Source organism: Vidua macroura, chromosome 4 (genome assembly GCF_024509145.1).
Source record: "Vidua macroura isolate BioBank_ID:100142 chromosome 4, ASM2450914v1, whole genome shotgun sequence".
NCBI classification, from domain to species: Eukaryota; Metazoa; Chordata; class Aves; order Passeriformes; family Viduidae; genus Vidua; species Vidua macroura.
In genome coordinates this window covers 56,255,463-56,281,673 of record NC_071574.1, presented here as the reverse complement: position 1 = coordinate 56,281,673, position 26,211 = coordinate 56,255,463, and the positions used below count along the sequence as shown (strand labels likewise).

The 26,211-nt window shown below is 39.6% G+C and overlaps 1 protein-coding gene across 1 annotated transcript in view; it reads right to left on the bottom strand.

Moving 5' to 3' along the window:
• PPARGC1A (PPARG coactivator 1 alpha) overlaps nt 1–26,211 on the bottom strand; it is a 65,000-nt gene that overhangs the window by 9,669 nt on the left and 29,120 nt on the right. Inside the window, exons 3-10 of the mRNA XM_053976394.1 lie at nt 20,250–20,444; nt 19,161–19,283; nt 18,066–18,270; nt 13,967–14,012; nt 13,785–13,858; nt 4,766–5,678; nt 4,099–4,203; nt 3,568–3,688 (exon numbers count right to left, since the gene is read on the bottom strand). Coding sequence (XP_053832369.1) covers nt 3,568–3,688; nt 4,099–4,203; nt 4,766–5,678; nt 13,785–13,858; nt 13,967–14,012; nt 18,066–18,270; nt 19,161–19,283; nt 20,250–20,444 — 1,782 coding nt within the window. The remainder of the gene's footprint in view (nt 1–3,567; nt 3,689–4,098; nt 4,204–4,765; nt 5,679–13,784; nt 13,859–13,966; nt 14,013–18,065; nt 18,271–19,160; nt 19,284–20,249; nt 20,445–26,211) is intronic.

Sequence of the window (26,211 nt, the reverse complement as noted above, 5' to 3'; positions counted from 1 at the left end):
TTAACCTCCAGCTCTGGTGCACAGTATCAATGAGGAATCACCAACTAGTGACTCCAGAACAGGAATGTGCTAGCTATTTCTGGTGCCATGCTTCGAAAAGTATTTGCCACATGGTCTAATGAACTGCTGGAGTAAAACACAATTCAGAAATTTCCTGGAGTGTATCAAAAGAAAAAAAGAGGTCCTCAGGCCTCTTAGCAAATCACTGTGGTCTGCCTTGGCTGGGGGTTGGATCCCAGTTTCTACAAAGCACTAAGTAGACTCTGCTGTCCTGCAGTGCTCCTCAAGTCATAGTCCATGTCTCCACTATGATCTGGCTTACATGGCTAAGCAAGTCTTAGTGGCAGAACATTCCTATGTTCAGTGAGGATCCATTAAAAAAAAAAAAAAAAACTGTGACCCAGTGAAATAAAACAAGATCAAACTAAACTATGCTAACATTTGGTCAGTTAGGAAAGAAATCACAATTAAAAGTATAAATCAGTGAATGAATGACCGACAAAATTTTTTTTAACTCTCTAAGTACCTTGTAGACTCAGCCTGTATTTTTCAGGCATGCCTGCTCAAAATTAAGACCTCAATCCACAAAAAAAAAAGGCACTGAATCTCCAGTAACTGGAGAGGGGGAAAGAAGAAAAAGAAGACGAGAAGAATATCACAGTACCTTCTGAAGTCAAACCACCTGTATACAGTTCTAGGTCTAGACAGGAATTCAGGAATCTATACAGGAAAATACTGTCCCAGGCTTCTAGCTCTGAATATTTTGCGGTGAAGGTGGTATGTGTGAGACTGAAGGGGCAAAGTTCAAACATGCTTGTGCCACACAGCATGAGCACAGGCTTCTAAAATAAGCCTCCTCAGTATTCTGTCAATATGTCTTCACATCTGCCAAAATACAAGCTGCCTGCACAATCAGAAGGCATTGCTTCACATATAGTTTTGACAGATTAAAAGATGTTAAAATGTTTTTTTTTCTCATTTCTTTTTCCGAGGTTTCCCATGCCTGTTGTCCCACAGAGAGTAATTCTAGATACTGCTTCTACAATACCTAACGACTTTTGGCTCTGTCACAACTTCTGCTCCTTTTTTACTGTGCATCCTTTCTACAACTAACTCTTGAGATCTCAGTGCAGTGCTTCTCATGAAAAAAGTCAGCTGCCCTGTGTAATAACTGAGGCATTAGTACTGCCCAATCTTTGGGCCACTCTTCTAACAGTATCTGCAAGTATGTGGCCATAAATCAGACCTGGCAGCACGAGAATGGGCTAGAAAGAAAATAAAAAAATTCCCCAATACAGAGAGCAAAGAAATCTAAATTTATGGGACTGTAGAAAGAGCTCAAGGAAAGAAAGAGAGGACATTCTTGTGGCTGAACAATAAATGAGTTGAGTCCCTCAAGATTGAAAAGAGTAACACAAAAGAAACTCATAAACCAAAAGGCATAAGAAAAAGCAAGAGAATGCTAGAAATTATACAAATTTTGTCACTGAATTAATGAGATCGGAGATCCCCTTTCTCTGCTATTTCTTAATCCTTACCTGTTTTCAGAGGGTATAAAATAGCACAATTCAATACAGACTTTTAAAGTAAAAGTGCTGGTAGACTTTGGATAAAGTAGTTAATAGGACTTAATCTACATTTCCTGCAGAACTCACACAGATGACTGGGTTTTAGATTTTTGCCATGTTCTCTTTATTGATATTTATTTTTAGTTTTGATTTATTTCTGTCTATTAATAAATAATTCCATTAATTAAGTTAATTATAATCAAAATGATCACTTTAGAAAGAAAATAAATTTAACCTTGGTTTTGAATTGTCTAGAATTTTTAATGCAGTATGATGCAGCATATCTGGAGCTTTTAAAGTTTCTTTTCTTTCCTTTTTCCTTTTCTCTTGATTAGCTACTTGCCAAATATTTGTTTGTTTTAAACTAAATCAAATTTTCTACCTCCTCAGCAGGATTCATGTTTATTTATATGGGTAAGGTACAGTAATTGAGAAGTAGCAAGCTACACCCATGACAGAAGTCTACTTGAATCTCTAATTTGCAGCAGCTCTGAGAGAACAGCCAGTGTAAGTTACAATTGCTGGAAGGTAGTGTTCATCTCTAAGCAGATGGAAGCCAGATATTTTAAAACTAACTGCAACAATTGACTTAAATATGGCCCTGTCTGAAGTCAAACAAAATTATTCCATTGCCGTCACTGCGTTTCAGAGCAGCACAGCAGAGCATGTTATAGCTCTAAACCTTGTGCTTTACAAAACACACCTATCACCCACTTTGTAGACAGGACACCTGAAATGGAGAAAAGTGAAATGATTTGCTGAAGCTCACTAAGAACAACAGTAGCAGAGACAAAAAACAGACCATAAAGTTGTCTGTTCACTCCCAGAACTCCTCAATGCTGTAGACTATGCTAGTCTGTCAATCTCTACACTCTCCTGGTTCTATAGGTGCATTAGGAGAAATGCTGCCAAGTGTGTGACAAATCACCTTTTGCTACAAAGTCCACTAATGTCACTGGGAAAAAGACCTATTAATTTTGGTGACCTCTGGACAGAGCACTAATGGAAAACCTGGGAACGAAGATGAAGTATCCTGGTCTGTACCAGGTCATGCAAGAGCCAGAGCACAGCCAGAACAGCCGTGTAGGTACAAGTGAATGGAAAGAGTAGGACACTGAAAATCAAAATGTTAAGGTGAGCCACCAAATGGGCTTAGCAACTTTTACAGCAACAGATTTACAGCAGCTCCCAGTTTAATTTATCAAAATGCAGTTGCCAGTGGGGAACTCAAAAGGGGAAAAAGCCACCCGTCCATTTAATAGCCATTCTTCCTTCTGTCCTACTGCTACAATAGCCAAGAGAGTTGCTTATCCCCACATGGGTTATTTTCTTTGCTTCAGGTATTTCAGTTGTTTCATAGAGAACACAAATGAACAAAATAATTAAATAATACATATTCATTATGAGAGGGCCAGTGCTAAGTGACATTTTTAAACTGCATCTTGTCTTCAGATTATTTTGCTAAAAATAACTTAAAAATTAACCAAATGATAGACACTGAAAAAATTATAATTCAAGCCAAGTCTTTGGATCCCAGTTTTGAGTTCTGTTGTCTGCACTCTCTGTATAGACAATTACAGTCACTCTGAGAGTTCAGCAATTGGTATATCATCTGACTCCTTATTTTGTGTATGTCTGGTAGGTGAAATACAGTATAAAAGGCAGGTTCACTCATATATCTGTATCAGGAATAGATTCATTCTCTTCTACTGGTGTACTGTCTGGGATGACCCCTTTCTCTAGAAAGTTCTCTTATATGTTCAGTGTGAAAAACTTGGAGTGTTGCAATTTACAGAACCTGAAAAAATTAGTAGTGTCACACCAAACAGAAATTATTATGAAAACACATATTTGCTTAAAATGAAAAATATTACGAAATACATGTAAGCAAATTTTTGTATTTTTATAAAAAATAAATGAAGTCTGAATTCTAGCATTAGAATCCATGAAAAGAAACAGAGATCTATTTCAATATGAAAGTTATCTTTACAGTGCTTACAATTGCTTTCTGCCTCTGTCTCTCCCTTTGCTTGGCCCTTTCAGATTCCCGTTTTTCATACTCTTTGCGGTATTCTTCCCTCTTCAGCCTTTCATGCTGATATTCCTCATAGCTGTCATATCTAGGAAACACAACTTAGTCATCAAATCAAGCACCTGCATTTGTGAATGTAAAATTAGAAATACAATTTCTGGAATGCTTTATTATCCCAGGCAATTAGAGAAAGGACAAGAGGAAATGGCCTCAAACTCCACCAGAGGAGGTTCAGGTTGCATACAAGGAAGAATTTCTTTGCTGGAAAGGTGATTAGGCATTAGAATGGGCTGCCCAGGGAAGTGGTGGAGTCACCATCCCTGGAAGTGTTCAAGAAATGAATGGATGTGCTGCAGTTTAGGTGACATGGTGGTGTTTAGCCAAAGGTTGGACTCAATGAACTCAGAGGTCTTTTCCAGCCTTAATGATTCTATGACTCTATGATTATCTCCTGAGGAACAGCTGCAAAGCATACCAAATGCAGGCCGAAGGCACTACCTGGGTCTGCGACTGTACGGTGATCTGGACCGTGATCTTCCACCTAAGGGAGAACTTCTGAATGCTCGGTGTCTACAGTGGCTGGACTCACAATTGCAACAAGATCTGCAGGAAGAAACACATTCACCTCTGTCATTCCACTTGAGTCTACTGACACCATTTTCTACCTCTTCCCTGAACTTACAATTTCTTCTAAGCTACCGGTGGGATTTTCCAGTGACAGTTTGCAATCTCCTAGTCAACTAAGGGGCCTCAAGTGATTTCTCCCCTCCTGGCCCTTCAGTAATTTTCCTTACTGAGGCTAACACAGAGCAGACAGTCAGCCATTGTCAACTCCATCTGATAGAGGCTGTAGCAAGATTGGCACCAGGCAGCTCACAGATAATGGGGAAGGTTAGTTATGTACATCTCTCACCAATTGCTCTGCCTCTGACCTGACTGCCTCCGCTCCGAAGGTGTAACCTGGCAAATTCGAAAGATATTGGAAACACGTGTTTCTGTAGCAAACCTGTAACCTTCAGAGTTAATCAGCTCAGGAGCAATAGAATGAGTTGCACTGGATTAACTTATTTCTTGCTTTTTTTCTTTCTTTCCCATAGCTTTCTTACTGTTTTTGCTGTTTGTCTTATTAACTACAATGATCATACATGAATTTGCTGTACCATACCTTGAAGACGATCTACTACAGGGCGACCTTGATCTCGATCGGGAATATGGAGAACGGGAACAAGACCTGCGTTGAGGAAAGGACCTTGATCTAGAGTGTGTCCTTTGGGATCTTTGAGAAAATAAGGATTTGGGTGGAGACACTGAATCTCTGCATGGAGAGTTAAAAGAAGAGCAAGAAGGTGATACATCAAATAATGAATAGGCTTGTGTCCCATCCCAAGGGTAGCATAGTTTATCACTTTCATCTTCACTGTCATCAAACAGACCATCCATTGCTAGTCCTGAATTTATAAACATAGGTAGTTTGGAGAATTGTTCATTACTGTAATCACTGTCCCTTAGTTCTCTGCTCTTATCTGCTTCTTCATCAAAAACAGCTTGGCTGGGGTGACCAAAATGCTTATTCAGTTCAGCCCGAATTTCCTGGTCTTGGAGCTGTTTTCTGTTATTACCATGGGATCCCTGCTTATATGTCTGTAAAGTCTCTTTCTTGAAATACTGGTCTTGTTCTAAAGAAGAACAAATCTGACACTGCCACCCAGGTGAAGAATCCTTAAATTCTGGTTGTCTGGAGTCCTGAAGTTCCTGGGATATTTTAATGTGTATTTCCGATTTTGAATTCACAGATTGACAGTAGTCATGGTCACCAAACAGCCGCAAACTGGGCCGTTTTGTCTTTCTCTCCTCATGTCCACTGGACAGTACTGTAGTCTTGCTAAGCTGTGTGTACAGCTCAGACTGGTCTGGACCCTTCTTGATTGGGTTATTTCCTGGAGAACCGGAAGACTCACTATAGCGGGGCTTTTTTGAAGGTGGTACAACAGTCTTGCATGACGACTTCAGTTTAGGTGAAGTCCTAAAAGGATTATCTTGGTTGGCTTTATGAGGAGGGGTCGTAGGTGGAGTTAGGCCTACAGGGAGTGAAAGGAGGTACAGAATGCTTTTAAGCACACATATACTGTTTATAAAGGTGGCTCATATGCTTCTTAAAATAGATACAAAGCAAGACCCATTTTATGTCACTTCAACACTGCCAATACTGAGAATAAAACTACCAAAGGTCTGGTAACAACAATAGCAACAATACTAATGCATCACCATCAGTCTCCAGCATAATTTCTGCCCCTCCCCTTCCTCCATGACATCCGCCCCTCTCTCTGTAGGTTTTGATAGAAAAGATCAAGAGATAAAACCCCAAAGACGTTTTTGTTAAATACAAAATAGATTTTGATGTAAAAATGAAAAGTCAAAAGACTGGCACCATCAAAAACATAAAGAACTTAGCAAAGAAGAACCGGGATAAAAGCACGGCCAAGGGAAATAAATGGTACCAAAGGATGCAGAACTTAAAGCAATGAAATACAGCCACCCTAACTCAGTGGCAATGACTCTTTGTTTCCAGAGTTCATTAACCTAGAAAACCATTGAGAATGTATGTCTAATACACTCCTTGAGCATAATTAATACATTTTGCCTGAAATGTGGTTCTGCAACTGAAACCCAAATGAACAATAATACAACCACAAGTGTAATGAACCTTTGCATTTAGAACTAAATCTTGCTGAGAATCATGCAGTATGGAGTCAAAATGAAACAGGTAAGTCTTAGTATTAATTATTAGGTTAGTATTAGATTAGAATTCAATGACTAAATATACTGTTAACTAACAGGATTATTTACATAACTGTAATAGATTGTATCACTGTGATGAAAAGAAATTGCAGGAAGGAGTACAGCACATTCCAGTAAAGCCTGGGAACTGAAGCAACATCTTCCCATTATTTTTATAAGGGTAGAATATAACTTTCAATATTTTCTACAGAAATCATAGAATTTCTTCAGATTTTACAGAAGGATAATCCCAGACATCAAGGCAGAGTAACAGCAAACAGCAGACACTGTTCAGGAAATAATTTCGCTTCAGGAAGGTACTTAGTATGTTATGTTTGAAAAATTTGCTTCTGTCCAATTGACACTAATATAATCTAGTAATATATGTTTAAAAATTAACAAAATAGACAGAGATTAGGGAGTTCTCCAAGGTAGTCCAGACCATCCCTAAGCAATCCAGAGGCTCATGCTGTCCAAGAATACTTTTAGCCCAAGTAATGAGCTTTCCATTAGTTCTTTAGCCAGAATGAAAAGAGAGGGCAGACAGAGTTACAGGAAATGTGTGTTTCAAACATGGTTATAGAACTCTGGTTTGTATTTTTAAACATGCAATACAGCTCGGCAGATCAATGCAAATGGAACATGTTTTATAGTGTTTTGCTGTAAAGAAGGAAAAGCGTCCATCAATGCACACTGCTCCCTGAGGAGCATAAATGGAGACTGGGAGTCCCATTGCATTATCTGCTATGAATCTATTTCAGAAAAAAAGAAAATAGAAGTACCAAGGCATGAATACTTGATGTGAGAGACACGCTTGATTTTGCCTGAATGTTTGGAAAAAATGGTTACAAGCTACTCACGGCTATGCAAAGACTTTGCCTAACACCACAATATTCAAGGAAACTGAGGCAAAGATTATGGCACCTAAAACATTAGTTACTCCAAATTTAAATTTAATACTAGAAAAAGTTTGTGGAGTCATCCCTGTTAAATTATTTCCTCTAAGTCCTCAAAATTTTTCTTTTTTCTTCCCAAACATTCACTTGAGACAGTCCTAACTATTTCTTACCTTATAAGACCTCCTCACTGACAAATATTTTGACTACCAAGTGAAGTTTTGCTAAAATGAAGAGAACAGTCCTATTCAAAAATCTGCAGTAATACTTTCAAAGTTAAAGCTTCAGGCTCAGATTGAACAAATACTTCAGTAAACAAATTTCTAGGAAAAAAAAAATTTAAAATTATATTTTTACCTGTGAAATTATACAGTCCATGACAAATTCTGGCATTAGTTACTGGGTTTTTGGATGTAGTTTTAAAGAAAGAATTAAACAAAAATACAACCACTCCACAATGAACATGTATATTTAAGAATTTTAGGCAAAGAAACCCCAGAGATAATCCAATATTCAAAATAAAATCTTATTTCAAATTCCACTTCTTTAAAGTTTGTCCTGGAAATAAGCAAGTAAAACATATAGTGTAACATTTCCAGAAACCTGACAAGGAGCCCAATAATCTTCAGAAAAGGAGGGGAAGGGGGGGTGAGTACCAAAAAAAACCCTCATGAAAGTACAGCTTGAGCTAAATTTACTGGCACTTCCCTTGCTGGCAGAACAGGGCTGGGACAGCCTAAGAAAGGGCTTCCTCGTGGCATTCTGGCTTTTTTCCTGGATTTTAGCAGAAGCAGGAAGTGCACAGGCAAATAGAAACAGATAAAGGATGGAAAATGTTCATTTAACTTTTGAACAAACCTGCACTGGGGGATGGAGGAGGGAGTGAAGTTTTGAACACATGTCACCACTCCAAGTCCACCTCCAGAGTGCTCCCTGACCCATCTCCAAACTGTGAATGCTGAGAAAACCAGTTGGCTGCACACTTGTTCATCTTCACTCTAATCCCTGGTAATCTTCACCGAGGGCCATGATCCCACATCAACGGCATTACAATATTCTATAACCACTGGATTATTTCACACACACTGATTTCTCCCCAATGTGTACATTTAGGCATTGACAGTACAAGGTATATTCTGTACTCTCTCTTGAACTTAGCAGGTTTTGACAGATTTATGGAAGGACAGATGGCCATTACAGGCTGAAGGCTGACAAGAGGCAGTTCAGAGCATTGTTAACACACTTGCACAAACTCTCAGCAGTGCAGCGCTGTGCAGAATGTAATTCAGACTATAGCTTTTTTATTGCCGCCTATTTTCTTTTGTCAAAAGAGCCTGCTGTGCACAGCAACAAATGGCTGCCATTACCCAGAATGTAATGGGTGTCAGACAAATCACGTAACACAAACAATCAAGAGTATGTAGGTCATATTTCAACAGAGCACAACCTTAGCAATATTTATGATTACTGCATTGAAATGTGCTCTATAATAAACAAGTACCTCTACATCACTCACACTTATGTACTTCTGCACAGCAAATCTGTTAGAAGTGGTACATACTCTACAATCAACCCCTTTAAACAGTCTTTTTTCTTTTTAAAGTAAAAGGCAAGTATTTTTTCATGACATGCTATAAAACCATTTTCTTTGTAGGGACTTTTCCTTAATTGAATAGCTTTGTTAAATGGTACGTTTGCACTTTGCCTTGCTCTGCCTATACACTACAAACTCACTCCATGATCCTGTGCTAGAAAACAGCATATATCAAATTGCCAGCACTGCTGCCAAAGCAGCACCATCCTCCCTGTGTCTGTGCAACAAAAGGTGTTTGCATATGTGCCAAGTCTGCCACCTTGGCCAAGCAACTTCTTTCCAGAAACTCTGGGAGGGTAAAACTAATTTCAATACATTCCAAAACTCCACTTTAAAGAAAACTTGCAGTGTAACTCATTTAGCTCAGCTAGGTTGATAAGCAGAAATTAAGGGAGTGCCTTTGCATTCGAAGTGACATCTGAACTTCTTAGGACTGATTTTCAATAGTGTTTTACATAGACACAGATATTTCTAAATCTCTACAGTAACTCAGCATTCAAATGTTTGATGATGCTTGCTGTGTTTTGAGTGGGCTGATAATTAGTGTATTTTGGGGAATGCAGTCCTGGAACCTTTCTACATGTGCACTGGGCTTTTGAGAGTCTTTGAAAATGAATTCTTTCATACCTTTTGAGTTTGAAAATGGATTGTCAAGGGAAGCATTATTTAAGGCCACTTTAAAAAATGACCACAAGATAATAGCTCAATTCAGTAGAAGAAGAGCATTTGTATGGCACTAGATTGCAGAAGCTAGGAAAATGTAATAAAATTAAATAGTCATCATATAATAAAAAACTACCTGCTTGTTGAATATTCAGTTTAATCCTGCTGTTAGTACTGGAGAGAATAAACACAGATGCCTAAAAACATCAAATAACTCACTAGATTTTATTCCCTCTGGACAACTCTCTCCATCTCACATCTCATTTTATCAGAAATCATTTTGAGGTCAAAGAAGTTCTTAGATGACAGATTTTAAGTATTTGCTCTGACAAGTAAGAAGTAACACAAATCTACAGGTGGGCAAATAGCAGGGTATTAGTATCCTCAATGATGGTCACAAATTCCAAATCACTCTTCAACCTGATTGTGTACATCAGCTTTTCCGATGACAGAAAATACAGCTTTTTCCGCCATCTTTTCAGAAAAATCAAACTTTTCCCCCAAGACCAGTGAGGAGTTTTACACTACAATAAATTATAGGGATCTGTATCAAATGAGAGACTTTTCACCAAGAGGGTGGAAATAGTCTTCTAGTTACTGATCGAGCCATAGGCACATAAACCGACTTAATGTACTTAAATGGTGGCTTTGAATATTTAGGTGTGAAGATTTAAGACACAGGGAACAGAGAGAAATTTCTTAGAAGCCATGCTGTCTAACATCTGGCATTCAGAAGTTTGTCTAAGACAACCAAAAGTCTAAAACAATCACTGAGGAGCCCTTGAGTGCCATGAGAAACACTGAAGGTGAGTCATCATTCCAGCCCCTGTGTTTGCAGTCCCATCCATCCCCGCCACCCCCTCCCCCCCATTCTGACTGGTAACAAAGAGGAAAGAGGTGACACAGAACCATCCCAGATTTCTGGAGGACACTGTAGAGGTTCAAGCCCATGGCCTCTTAGCAAGGCACTGGCAATGCATCTGGAAATAGAGATGCACCTCTTCCGAGTCTCTTACTCAGAAGACTCATCTGACACAGGAATTCCATTCACTACATTATCATCACCTAGGACTCCCTCCATACCATGATGTTCTGGTCCAGCTTCCTTAGAATAACACTAGAATAATCAGCTTCAAGAGATAGGACCTTATACAGCAATGGACTTAGGACACTTAAAGTGTATTGAAAGAATTATGTGTGGCATGAAAACACTTCAAAGAATATTTGTTCCTTGTAATTTGACAAATCGATGTTTTGACAGTTTTAGGGAGGACAAAGTTACACTCATGACTACTAACAAATTTGTTGTAAAGCAAGATATAGCACTGGCAAGAGAATGGTTTCAGTTTGACTTCAGATACATGAATCCAAAATGTGTGTGTGACGAAGATTGATGGCTCATGTGGGAAATGTTTTTATTTATTTATTTTTCTGGTCTATAGTTAATTCATCAGTGAGGGAAGCAATGTTGTTTTCAGCAGAGAGATCAAGGGAGTTGCTATTTATATTAAAATACTTTGTGCTTCAATAGTGCAAGCAGCACTGCTAATGGTCTTTTCAATTCAGTAGTGAGATCAAGGTAACTCCTATTTAAATTATAATAAATAGTGCTTGTATGGTGCAAGCTGCCCTATATAAGGACAATGAGCAATACGGTTATCTGGATATAATTTGGAGTTGCCAGGGTTCTCACTACAGAACTTCAAGGTATTATTAATCACTACTGCCACTACTTTTTTCCTTGTTTTATTTTTGGTTGTTTTTTAAACTGAAGTGGGTCCCAATTCTGCCATGATTTACACACACACATATGCTGAAAGTTCTTCAGTACTCCAGGCTGTTTCTATTACGTACTTTGCTTCCAGCACAGGCAGACTTAGGACACAAAACTACTGCAGTACAAATTACTTAAAAACCAAGACATGAATCTTTTTATAGGTTTACATACATACATGAATATGAAAATAAAAACTATGTGTATATGCAGGCAGAGATTAAAAGAGCTACCGCATGATCTCCTGAAAGCTCCTCACCAGGCATTGTGAAGACCAGAGCAAGTGCAACATGGAGTCCAAGAGCCACCATTATGTACACTGCTTGGTAACACTGCCCAGCTCTCTGGCCACACAACACTCCCAATCTTATTCTTCCTGAATATCATCAGGTTATTTCCTAGCTAACTTCTTTTACTTCCAGACGGGAAAAGAAATCACAGAATCATAGTATGTGGAGCCTCGGCGTTCCGAAGAGGCTGTAATCTGATCTTAAAACTCCTCCCATGGGACAGGTGATAAAACCCCACAGCCCTGGGTCTGCTTCTGCTCTCTCTCTCGGCTCCTGGCTCTCTGGGCTTTGCCCAGGCTCCCAGGCCTCTGCCCCCCTGCTCCCCCTGGCACGGGGGAATAAAATGGACTCCCCTGCTAAACAACAGAGACCCATCTTGCCTATTTTCCCTGTGCCATTGCAGCCTCCCTGGATCACGATCGTCACTGTAGCCAGATGCTGCTACAGTAGTAGAGCATTCCTGTTTACATATGTGGCCAGTTGTGCTGTTTCCCAGCTTCTGTTGCTTTTTTTTAATGCACCAGTTCTGCTGATTATGTTGTCCAAGCAACTACAGAGCTGTTTTGTTTCCTCCTCTGTGCACAGCTGATGGAGCGGAATGAATTTGGTAATACCAAGATCATTCCTGTTGCACTATGCACGCAATACTAGAGGACTATCCAGGGGTCAGACTGACTCCCAATTTCTGTCTAGTCAGCTGATGGGAAAAGCAGGCTGCTGACTTTTTGGCTGGGAGAAAACACTGCTTCCTTCAGTGATTTCAACGGCTGCTTGTACCACTCTGCTGTAGTCACCTCATCTGCCCCTTTCTGTTGGCAGCACTAAGCACTGACTTATCCATGTGCTTACAAATGGGCACCCTTGTGCAGACTTGCTGTCCAGTAGTGATGGAGGAGGCTTCTCCATACTTCACTTCACTTCACTCATTGGCACTGAACAGGATTATCCTCCTGCATACAGTGAATTCTGCCATGTTTATGTTGGTCTTGCAAAATGAAGATGTATATAGGAAGAACGCTTCCTTTTGCCATGAGAAGAATGATTAAGACTGCAGGCTTCCAGGAGACAGCAGGGAAAAGTGTTCCTGTTTTAGTGCTGAACTAGTGAAAAAGTTTCTGAAAAAGTAAAATTATGGTTGTAGGAAGGTGAAAGCCCAGTGTACCAACCTAAACCCAGCCTGGGCCTGCTGCCACTGACTTCAGGAGCACCAAGCTAATTTGTGGTACCCAAAGACATATTTTGCAATACACCACTTCCCCCTCAATGCCAGAGATCAGATATTTTACAACCTACTGCTATCCTGAGAGAAGCACATGCCAAGTACATCTCTTATTTTTCAATATTACACAATTGAGAAAGAAAATGGTCTTGGCAATAGCTCAGGTGGAGCTCAATGTGTTCTTTTGTGCTCAGCTCTGGACACTTGAAGAAAACAGAGGCAAAACAGAGTTCAGAGGAATGCCATAAAACAGATCTGAGTCTGAAGGAATTGACTTCAGCAGAAAGAGAGCAGATGAATTAAATGAGTGATTAAATGGGTGATGTGTGAACTAAACCACTACATGACAAAAAAAATCCTACAAATCTTCAAAAGGTACAAATCCAGGGATCAGAAAGGAGGAGGAAGATAAAGGGAGGTTGTGTGAAGTGTGTTAATGGAAGAAAAAGAAAAAGCAGGAATATGAAATGAATATCACTTTTAAAAATTACCTCTAAGCCATGGAACAATTAGTTGTTCAGTAGTAGAAGAGAAAGCTGTTATTTGTGAAGTATTAATCAAGAATTGACAAAGCACTGAAACATGCAGTCAGGTACAGCCCTAGACTGGCCTGGAGACAGACTGAATGACATAACTTTTACATCTGTAACATCTATTACACTGTGCTGTGGGGTTTGTCTTTGAAAGATGGTGCTCAGCAGTACACAAATCTATGGGGAAATGGAGAAATATAACAGATAAGTGGCTTCATTCATATATTCTCAGAAATTATGCTCTCTTGTGTAGGTTTGGAGCCATATTTTCGAACACATTTCTTCTCAGGTAGCTGGATAAAAAAGTAATGCTGAACTGCACTGAAGTGAATCTACTGGACACTTCTGTGAGATCTCAGCATACCTGTGGTATATTAAAGTAAACAAATACACACAAGCCATGCTTAAAGGAAGAGCCATCATTCTGCATTTCTCACCTGCAGTTCCAGAGAGTTCCACACTTAAGGTTTGTTCAATAGTCTTGTTCTCAAATGGGGAACCCTTGGGATCACTGGAAGACAGGGCACATTTATAAAAACAAGCTGAAATGGAGTTGCTGTAGCCAAAACCTACTGAAACCCCCTCCCTTTTATAAATGTTTGCACTTTTTAGTACTTACTTTGGTGACTCGGGTGTCAATGGAAGTGATAAACTTGTTGGTTTGGCTAAAGGAAAAAAGAAAACAATTATGCAATATTTAAACACTCTGTAAAGTATACTGTAAACATTTCTTTATACTTTGGCATTGGAATTGTGTGGTAGTCAGTTAGGGCCAAATTCTGATAGTTCAATTGCCATTTCAGTGTATCCCAGATAGATAAATAAAGACTCATCCCGATTCCTTATTTACTAGTACCAAAAGGGCACTTAAATTTCAGTAATTATTTACATCAATTAGTGTACCTCTGAAATACAGTACACAACCCAAATGACAAGAACCTTTCAGAAGAAGAGTGGTACATGTTAAAAATCAATGAAGATCTCTACAGGATACACTGCGAGAATGTTACTTCTCTCAGTGTTAATTTAGACTACAGTTCACGTTTCATTTGGAAACAGGAGCAGCAGAATAACTACAAAGTAACAGAACGTTATGAATATTCAGTTCATTTTACTTCTACAAGATACAATTTTATCTATAGCACTGAGAATAGGTTGTTTCTGTGAGGCCAGAGTCCAACCAGTTGTAGTCCAAATTTTTGCAAATTATGCTGCAAACTATGACAAACCACGGACATAGTCACAGATGGTTAAAAATGAGGTTGAAGCTCTCAGCACTACAATCCTGACATATGCAAAAAACAAAGCTCTGGCTATAAAAATGTAAGTCTTTGCAGCTTTTACTCATGCAAAATTGTATTTTCTCAGAGCAAGCCAAGAACCAGGATATTGTAGTACAACTAAGATTCCTTCAAAATTAAAAATTATAGTACTTGCAAATTTTACTTTTCAGAAGTTAGATTGATGTTTTAAACACAGAGAGCATTGTAGCAAGAACAACAGCAGGGGATCTCTTCTGCAGATTAATTACTTAAGACAAAATGTTCCCCTTGAACACTCCTGCACTGCAGATCTTTTGTCCAGAGTGCCACTACTGCATATTTCATATTCATTACAGGCTTGGAGCTCCCATCAACATTAAGGGATTTTATATGCAAATTGATTACTTTTATATGCTCTAGAGCATTCCTGAAGTAATATAAGGTTTTTAAAAAATTAATTCTTAAAAGCTGCATATTGTTTCTTCTCCTCCCCATATGAGAAATGGAAGCTTCACCTCGGGTTCACCTTCCTCAGAAGTCACTGCTGGAGTGAGGAGATGCTCCTCAACGAGTTATTTGTCTGGTCCAGCACGGCCACTGATTTGTGCATTACACCAGGTGCAGTAAAACTGAATGTAACCTGACACATCTTTGTGTGTAATTTATATACATCTAGGAATACTAATGTTTGCCTGTAGCTACCTAGAGATACAACTGGCTTAAAAAAAAAAACCAGATCTTGCAGTAAGGCTCTGGAATAAAGTTTTATACAAAGGCTTTCCTCTTTTTTTTTTTCTTTTTTTTTTGAAATAAAAATCTGCATACTCTTAACCAATTTAGGTTAAAGAAGCTGAACGTGTAAGAGCTATTGAGCTATTTACATCTCTAAAAAGTCTCTTTCTAGTTCTTATTAGTCCCACAGAATAGTCCCACATCAGAGTATACACATATTAAATTCTGAAGCACTGAGGCACAGTGCAAATCTGCCAGAGATGGGCACAGAACCAAGGCATTATCTCACACTCCCATGTATTAATTTTAGGCAGATAGCACTGAGCTCTCCCACTGAGAAGTTCACATACCAAAACACCCATCAGTTTTCTTATTGCTAGGCAAGAGCTTGACCAAACACTCTTTCTGCAAAGGATGCATACTCACATACAGCTATTGATAGTGTAAATATTTAGCCAAGACACTGTCATTTTCCATGGTGCCTGTTTATTAGAGTTTCAAGGTCTACTGTAGTGTGGGGGTTTTTTTTTATTAAAAAGAGTTCACATCAAGTTGCTTGTCCCTGTAAATTGAAAACATTCAGGTTCAAAAGAACTACGTTTCCTCATGGGCAAATTTCAGTGCAAACCCACAGATGATCTTTGGCATGAATGCGTTTGTGGACATTCCCGTGGGTTTGCAATATGTTTGCAACAGTAACCCTAAAGGAAAATAACATTTGACTTATCCTTTGTGAACTCTCCCTAACTTTGAAAGAAAATCTCAGACTGTGATAGATTTTTTAAAACAGAATGTCCAATTTTCTTGTATTTTTGATTAAATGTATAAACCAATGACTGCAGGTCTGCAAATATCAGTTAAATTTGCAAGGTTGATTCTGCATAAATTGACTGTCCAAGCTGAAAGCATTATATTCTTGTATTTGCACTATATGCAAATCCAGCGATATTGAAGTTATATATTGGTGTATGAGACAAATTTGCTGAAAAAATATTTCAGAAGCCTGTAAATTAAAACACAGGAAAATTAAAGAAGAAGGTAATTTCTCTGTGCCTGCAAGACCACTAAAATCACAGTCATCTGTTAAGCACAGTTGTTAGCTATATGTCCCTTTGGACTTTCCTAACCTCTCCTCCGTGCTGTTTCCACAACCCAGTGTGCCCTGACTCTTTGAACTGAATCTACACAATTGCTCAGCTGGGGGCAGGGAGGGGGGGGGGGGGAAAGCAGTTCTGATCTGAATAAAAAGACTTTATAATCTGTATGTATGTTTGTGTGCCTATACATCTCTGTATGGGTATAACGTGCATATAGCATGTTATGCATGATGCACCTTATCACCTGCCACCTTAACATCCAAAAGTGTTAATAAAGCCCCCTGTAACTTCTGGCAGCTCTGTTTTTCAGTAACATTGCAGTGACAGACCCAGGTTTCACATGGAGACTTCAGTCTGGATTCTGCTGTGAAAGCAGACTGCTGAAGCCATCCAGAAGTGGCAGTTGGCATAAAGAAGCTTTAGGGGCAGTTGGATTTCCTTCTTACAAGAAATATTGTTCAGATAATTTTAGACCATAAAGGAGAAAACCCATACTTAGGATGTCAGAATGTACAGCTGCAAGAACAATATTAAGTGACAGGAAGGGAAGATTCTTTTTATTAAGTTTGTTTATACTTCCTAGTGCAGAATGAGAAAACAGATTTGATGGAGGCTGAAATGCAAAAAAGAGGGAGGGGAAAAGAAGAAAGAACATACAGTTTACAACTGTTGCTTTGAAAATACCAAACAACACATTTAGGGTCACATCCTGATCTCTGTTGCAGACAGGTAACTTCCATTGACTTTAGTGGAGGCATCCAGGATTGGCACTGATGTGTCTGAGATAGGCACATAGCCTCCCAGATTCCAGGCCAACATAAATACATAGATGTATTTTAAAGTAGCAGTAATTTTAAAAAGCTCCCTTTGGGTTCGTAAGCTTTTACAGATTTCTTTTATCATGGGAAAACAGACAGGGAAAGAGAGGGAGAGAAAGTGAGAGAAGAGGCTTTCTGCAAGTTCTTGCATCTCTGTCACAGAAGCTACTTGTAATACAGACCCGTTCTTTACACATCAGGGGATACTAAAAGTCAACACAAGTGTTTAGTTTTGACCATAAAAAATCCAAAAACGAGAGAGAAAGATCAGGATGGTATCTAAACTTCCAACTATTTACAAAATAAAATTACAAACCAGCATTCCAGCTTTAACAGGAATGACACATTTATTGTTTTCTCTGTAGCACTGAGAGCACTATTTATTGTCTCTTAAGGGCTATGTGGCAGGTTAACAATGCCCTCAGTTTTACTCCAGCAAAAGAGAAAGAGGCTCACTAATGAACTGGCCTGCTGAACTTGTTTAGGGGTACAATGATTTCTTAGTGGTACAGTTCTCTGTGAATAAGTATCTCCAGCTAACTTGGTATATTACCATGTGGTATTTGTTAAACTTTTCCTGAGATCCTTTTCTGAGGCTTGGGGCAAAAAATAAAAGGATCAAATATGTCTAAATGCTAAATCTAGCTAACTAATTCTGTTTTAAAATTCTCTTTACACAGAAGAGATGCTGGATTTCCAATACTAATCCAAAGAACAGAAGAAGTATTGAGGGTATTCCCAGCCATGGTACTTCAGCTTCCCAGCGTTACTGCTGGTACCAAAGCTGAATTCTGCAGTCCCACACCTACCCTGCAGATGATTTGTCTGAGACTGCAGATGGGGCTTCCTTTTGGAGGTGCATTTCTCTTTGCTGCTGTTCCTGTTCTCTGCTGGTTTGGTCTGAGGAGGATCATCATTCGTAGTCAGATATTTGAGAAGTTCAGAGCAGGGACGTCTTTGAGGCTTTTGCTGTTGACAAATGCTCTTCGCTTTATTGCTCCATGAATTCTCAGTCTTAAAACAGGGTAAAATAAAATAAAATAATAAAATAAAATAAAATAAAATAAAGTAAAGCTAAAATTAGTGAGCTGAACCTTATCAGAATGGATATAGGTTTTCTGAAGAGATGAGATTGTCAATGAAGTGTTCAGCCTAAGTGTACTAGATCTATGAGCTGTGAATAACTGTTTGCAGAACAAGGAAAGAAAATTACATTTAAAATTCCTAAATGACATTTATGCAGCTTTTTATTTCATTTCTCCTACATTGCAATGTTCCTACTCAGCAACATGTAACTAACAAGACCCTACAGCGCCTTTAGTGTGAACAAAAAAAAAAATCTGGTTTAAACCTTAATTTGCTGCTGATTGCTTGGGCCCAGTATTCACAACTCTCTTAAGTACCCCTAAATGTCTTGTTTTCAGTTACACTGAATGGCAAGACAAACATTGTTTAATACTGCCTGCTAACAGAATTATGTCTAAGCCCCCCATTCCATCCAAGCAATGTCTAATATACATCTTTTGCCAAGAATCCACTGTCATTTGTCTTAGCTCAGACAGCTGGGAAAATGGCAGTCCCACATCCTGGAGTCATTTATAAACAACACCAGACCATCAGCAAATTTTATCACACCCCATCCTACTCTGTCAGAAAAGTAAGTAAGAGTAACAGAAGGTGTGACTAGAACTGAACTCTGCCAAGAGAAGGGGCATAAATAAAATATTCAGAGAATAAAAGAGCTCAGATGATTTTCTGGAACCCCGTCTACAACTCATATTTTTTAAAAATTAGTTAGAAGCACATACAATACATTCAGATCTACTGCTTGCTTGATTGCTAAAAGCATAAAAGACCTTGTTACACTTTCTTTTTTTTCCTTATTATAAAAATTAAGTTTGTACCTTAACAACCACAGGGCTTGTTCTGATCCTGTGATTAGTGTTTGCATGGTTTTGTGTGCTGAGACCACTGCATTCATTGTAATTTAGCTGAGTGTTGGCTGGAGCCAGCAAGAGCTTCTTAAGCTACAAACACATAAGGGAAAAGGAAGTGGAAGGAAAAGAGTAAAGTTATACATCTTTATCAATTAAAGTGACTTATCTACATTTTTGCATAGTTACTTAAAGTTAGTTGTATCAATTTCAGCAAGCAAAGTACAATAAAACAAAAAGCAAGACTTGATATTCCTCAGAGTAAACAGATTTCATTTTCTTCTGGCTTGGCAGTACATTTCTGCTCCCTTTACTGCAGTATACTGTGGGGCAAGCAGAAGTGACAGGGATCTTGGATTTCTGAATCCATGGCAAAATGAAATTCTCAGTAGTCTGTTTGACATGAAGAGGCCTCTGATCTATACAGAGACATAAACTTTAACAGACTAATGGATATGGTGTCAAGATTCAGGTATCTGGCTCTGTTCCCACTGAAGCCAGTGATAAGAGGCTTTCAGCAGAAACAGAATCACATCACCAACCAGATTTACTAAGCAAAATGCATATAATGTTTCACCCACATCCTCATCCAAGATTCAGTTTTGCCCTGGTTAGCACTAAGCTGGTGCTTACTGGTCAAATCAATGTTAAAGACACAAAATCAGCTCTGCATCCCAACAGACTCATTGGGCCTTTCTTCAGAGAACAACAAAAATGATGTCTAAACATACACAACAAAAAGAGCCCCGAGAAATGAAATATGAATTAAGAACCATTACCCCGATTTATCTGAACAGAATGATAAGCAGAAGTGTCAGCCCCATTAGCGTAAGAGTTTCACAAACAACCTTTTCAACAACTTTTTAATAGACTGTCATATTAATCATCCTATGGCTATTTGGTGAGGGGTTTCCCCCCCACTTAATTTTCAGTTCTTTACTTGATTTTCCTCTCCAGTCTAAATGCAAAGTCCAGACCTTACTGTGACTACATCATACCCATGCAGCGGGTAGCCAGAGGCACATCCAATTCCTGTTAAACAGTAGGAAGGGTTCTTACTAGAGACGGCTCTTCTGCCTCCTGAGTTGGAGGGGCGCCGTCGGGCATTGGGGAGGGGCTAGCGGCATTTTCGTTGGTCACATCTCCATCTGTCAGTGCATCAAATGAAGGCAATCCATCCTCATCCACAGGGATGCTGTCCAGTGTTTCAGTGAGAACAGCTAGCAAGTTTGCCTCGCTCTCTTCATCTAGCTTCTGTGGGAGAGGACGAAACAAAAAAAGGAACCAGGTGAGAAAAGGAACAAAACGATGCCTCTGTGTGTGAACAAGCAGAAAACACGTGGTTAAACTGGCCCTTGAAACAGTAACCTGCAACAGAATCTCAGACAATGTAAGTAGGTACAATAAAATGATCCATTTCTGTTCAAAAGAAATCTCTTTGCACTCGTTTACTTTGTGCTAGTTTGCTTTTCTTCCACAATTTTTTTTTTTATCAGGTGTTAAGAATTATAAGTAATCACTCAGGGATTGTATTACAGGATGAGCCTAATGATGGTGTCAGCCCAGGCTCTCCCTTTCTTTTGCTATTCAACACTGAACAACAGCTAATTGACCTGACAAAATTACAAGAATTGGACAGCTGATCAGGACACCAAAACATGGAAAACTTCATTCACATATATGGTTCAGTGTAAGCAAGAAAAGGTTTCCCTTCCACACATCTGCAAATCCTTGCTCCAAAACCAATCAGCTTCTTATTCCTGAGTATTCTGGTGTAAGAATAGCCAGCAGCACTCATATGGTAAATGACAGGTTGTTTGGGTTTCTTTTAAAGAAACATATTAGGCAGGTTGCATTTGAAGTTGTCCTTTCAAATCGTGTCTTTTGAGTGCTCAATACACTATTGTATGCATTTATCAATTTCCAACTGCAATTATAAAAAGTAGATTAATTTCTAATCAGATGTGCCTGTAATGTTAATTTATATCTTATTTCAGCAGCAAGAGTTCTTTTTGTCAAATTGAGTAAATTTAAGTGCCTCCTGATTTTTAAGAAATATAGTCCCTACTGTATATTAAGATACAGTTTTTTTGAGTGCCAAGAGTTAGAACTGAGAAATAGAACTGTGTAAAAATCATTATATTTATTTTTCAGAGAGATTGGAAATTGATCTTGACAGATCAATTATCTAGAACTCCTAGGCTGATCCTAGTGCTATTGAAGTAAATGAAAAGCATTTCACTGATTCAAGTGATATCAAAATGGGAGTTTCTCCACCACCTTCAGAGTAGCTCATCATGTTCCAGGTCACCACTGTGAAAAAATTTCAGCTAAGTACAAATCTCAAAGTAAGAAAGTGAACTAGCAAGACAAATAATACCAGCAAGACAAACAAGCCAAAAAAGAAGTTAAAAAAGGCAACAGCAAAACATTGGCAAGTTACACTTTGGAAAAAAATAATCAAATGAATCTGGGTATCCCCTTAGCATGACTTTTTTCAGTAATACTTTTATCTAGCAGACTCTGAACAGAGATGATCATAAACCACGCAGATAATTGCTCCTGCTAGGCTTCTCTGCCAAATCACACCTCACAGCTTCTAACATAAAAGCTGTCTTTGAGCTAGAAAGCTAAGGCAGAGCACTGTTCTGGTGCTTACAGCATCATCTCCAAGAAACAAATAAATACTCAGGCAAGCTAATGCTAAGGAGAAGCATTTACTTGAAAGGCCAAAAGGCACTTGGCCACTGAGAAAAAGTATCCAAATTTTGATATCAGGTGATTTCCACCATACTAAGCAGACATATGCACACAGCTGTGATAATTCAGCGTGTAGAGAATGAAAATGGCAGAAGGGAGCCAAATTAAACCACGCTCCAAATCCAGCTTTTCACAGCCACTTTCTGAGAGGAAAAGAGGAAAATTACTGTGTCACTTCTAGAATAGTAAGAAAAGGCATTACTGGGCAAGAAAGGGTGTACCAGTGTTTTTTCCCAATGGCATTTCAAGTCCCTCACAGGTGGTGGGATGAATGGTGTGAGAGCCAGCCCTCAAGCCTAGGGTGTCCATGAGCTGGTTTGGCTGCCTGGCCCCAGCCCTACACCAGGAACTTTTTCATCAAGTCCAGCTGGTGGGGCACACTGCTGAGCCCTGCAGCTTATAAAACTGACAATGAAGCTGGAAGTGTTGCTATTTCTAACAGGGAATGCCTTCTTTAATAATAGTATGCCAGAAGAAATCCTGATATTTGCTGTTAGCTGCTCAACTCTCATGCTTTAAACAGACATTCAAGTGCGCTGACATTCAAGAACAGGAAGTTGAGTGGACACTGGTCCTCATCAGAGCAATTTCAATTAGTTTTGTACAAGTTTCAACATTCAAACACCCCAGAGAAAGCAGAGGATGTGACAAAGAGGACTCTGTTAAACAATTAATGTCACTTTCCATTATTGCTTCAGTCCCAATTTACAGAGCAAATAAATCAAAGTCACCACAGATGAAGCACACTAGCTGGCTAACACATGTCTATTCACAAACGACATGGCAGCAGGAACACATTAGTCAAGAAAATGACATTGTCAGATAACCTCTTAAAGGTTTAACTATGCTATTGCTCCTAATTGTCCTAAATCACTGTTTATAAAGAAACACAATTATTAGATACAGCAGAAATGGTACTGAGAGAGATGCAGAGGGAGAGATGGTTGGGTACATCAATGTCTGAGCAATAATCACTGAAGCAGCAGCTTTCTCCTTTGCTGTTGCAGTCTGAGTCTTGGTGTTGACAGCACTGGGGAGAAGCAACACCATGGCCACATGCAGGCTCTTTCACGGTTTCAGCACTGTCACTGCAGAAGTTCACATTTCAGACTGGCATCCAACCTGCTCACCACATAGGCTCAGTGGAACAGGAGGAGTCGAGCACCCTCCACCCCTGCCAAGGCCAGAGGATGTGCTGTGTGCTCACTGGAACTGACTCCACCATGTCCCTAGCTTCAAGCAGGATCTTACAAGAAGGATTTGCTTCTCTTTGTAGGGGCAGATCCTAGGTATTTAGACTACCTAAATGAACTACAGTGTGTAAGAAAAAGGACCAGAGGATAATCTCAAATGTAAAGCTGCATGGCAAATGCAATTATTAAACTTTTATGAAAATAAATCATAATGACTGTTGCTAACTTGCCTTTTTAATGCAGAAGCAGTTATGCATCACTTCCAAATCACACTGTTATGTTAGCATAAAGACTGGGGCCAGAGATGTTTTGATCCCTGTAAATTTTCGCTCAGATGAAGGAGGCAAGGGAAACAAGTATGCCAATGAATGCATGTACTTCTGTGTTTCTGACAATAGAAATTTCCAGCATATCCAGAATGCCATTAGCTCTGAAAGGAAATAAAATTTGGTATTTATGTTGTCACTCTTTATGGGTGAATTCAACAGAGGTAAACTGCCAGAACATCAATCCTCAAACATGAGTAATCTGGGAGTTTAAAGACCACGGAAAGTTTCTAACTGCGTTCTTCTCTGCTGTTACATGTTTTGCCGTAATACTTTAATATTTCTACAGCACTAAAAATAATTCTCTGCCTGAAAACACTGTAATAGTTGTGTAACAATCTAATTGCATTTCTGCCTTCAGTAAAATATCTCCAGAGATATTCTCTCTTTGGCCAGTGAAATGAGTTGATCATTTACCCACGCAAAGGTATTTAAATCCTCTACCCCTGATGATTCATTCTCTTTTGCTTATTCTGCCTATTGATGGAGCTGGGCTCACCCTGTAGTTAGCATTTTATGTCTGTAATACCTGTTACTTGTTGGCAATCCACAGAGGCCAAAGACTGAGCTGTAACAGAAGCTTGTCCATGCTGTCATTCACAGGCATCCCTTTAGGGTGCATAGAGGGAGCAATGCTGTAATTTATCCTTAAATTTTCTTCCTTTAAAAAAATCATGCAACATTTTAAAATCTCTGTCATTACAGAGAGTAAACCTAAGAAAACTTGAGAAACTTGAGGGTTAGAGAAAACCTAAGAAAGTTTGAAATCCACAAGTCCATGGGCCCTGACAGAATGCATCCACAAATGCTGGGAGAGCTGGCAGACATCATAGTGAGGCTGCTTCCTGGTCATCTTTGAAAAGTTGTGGAGATCAGGAGACGTGTCTGAGGACTGCTAGAAAGCAAATGTCACCCCAGTCTTCAAAAATGGCAAGAAGTCATGAGTGGTGTCATGAGTGGTGTTTCATGAGGTTCAATACTGGGCCCAGTATTGGCCCACTCATGGAACAACTGGCCAGTCAGCCTTGCCTTGATCCCTAAAAAGATGGAGCACCTCATTCTGGAGGCCATCTGTATCCACATGGATGACACAAAAGTGATCAGAGGTAGTCAAGCATGGTTTCACTCAAGTAAATCATGCTTGACCAACCTGATTGCCCTCCATGATGAAACAACTACTTGCATGAATGAGGGGAGAGCAGTGGATATTGTCTACCTTGACTTCAGCAAGGCTTTTGACACTGTCTCTCACATCATTCTCATAGGCAAACTCAGGAAGTGTGGCTTGGATGAGTGGACAATGAGGTGGTTTGAGAGCTGGCTGAACAGCAGATCCCAGAGGGTCCTAATCAGTGGCACAGGCTCTAGTTGGAGGCCCGTCATGAAAGCCCAGTGTTCAATACCGGGCCCATCACTGTTTAATTTATTTAATTTTTTTTAAAAAAATAATTTAAAATTATTTATTTAATTTATTAATGAATTAAATGGATCTGGATAAATAAATAAATAAATAAATCTGGATGAATGTCCAGATGCCTCCTCAGCAAGTTCATGGATGACACAAAGCTGGGAGGAGCTTTAGATTGATCCCCCTGAGTGTTGTACAGCCCTTCAGAAGGACCTGGGCAGGTTGGAGAGATGGGCAGGAAGGGACCATCTGAAAATCAACAAAGGCAAATGCAGGATCCTGCACCTGGGGAACAATAATCCCAGGGACCAGCACATGCTTGGGGCCAAACTGCTGGAAAGCAGCTCTGCAAAGAAGGACCTGGTGCACACCAAGTGTCCATGAGCCAGCAGTGCCCTTGTGGCCAGGAGGGCCAGTGGTACCCTGGGGTGCGTTAGGGAGAGCTTTGACAGCAGGCTGAGGGAGGTGATCCTGACCCTCTGCTCAGCCCTGGTGAGGCTCTCTGGGCATCTGCAGTGCTATGTCCAGTTCTGGGCTCCTTGGTACAAGAGAGACATGGAGCTCCTGGAGCAGGTCCAGAGGAGGGAGACAAAGATGCTGAAGGGACTGGAGCATCTCTGTTAAGAGGACAGGCTGAGGGAGCTGGGCCTGTTCAGCCTCAAGAAGAGATGACTGGGAGGGGAGCTCATCAATGTCTATCACTATCTGCAGGGAGAGTGGCAGGAGGATGGAGCCAGACTCTGCTCAGTGGAGCCAAGCAACAGGACAAGAAGCAGTGGGTAGAAACTGATGCCCAAAACGTTCTACCTGAACATGAGGAAGCACTTCTTTACTCTGTGAATGACAGAGTACTGGAACAGGTTGCTCAGAGAGGCTGTGTTTAGTTTCTGTCACTGGAGACATTCAAGAACTGTCTGGACACAATCCTGTTCCATATGCTCTAGGATGGCCCTGCTTGAGCAGAGAGGTTGGTCCAGCTGACCCACGGTGGTCCCTTCCAACCTATCTGTGTTTCTATGATCCCTTCTTGAAAACCCTGAAGCCAGTGTGCAGATGTCCTGACTCAGGATTTCCTGTAGCTCTTGTCATCAGCACAGGTACGTTGATCCATTCCAGAAGAGAATCAAGCCCATCTTTTAGAAAATATTTTCAAAATATTAATAGTATCTCCAACATATTCCCTTTGGGTGACTTCTCCTCTCCCTTTAATTGTGATTAGTACATACACAACTTTTGCTGACTGTATCTCAAGGAGTGAAAGCAGCTAATGAATGATGATGCTCTGAAGCTTCTTTACTGACAATTTGAATAGCACATGGGCCCACTGTGATTCA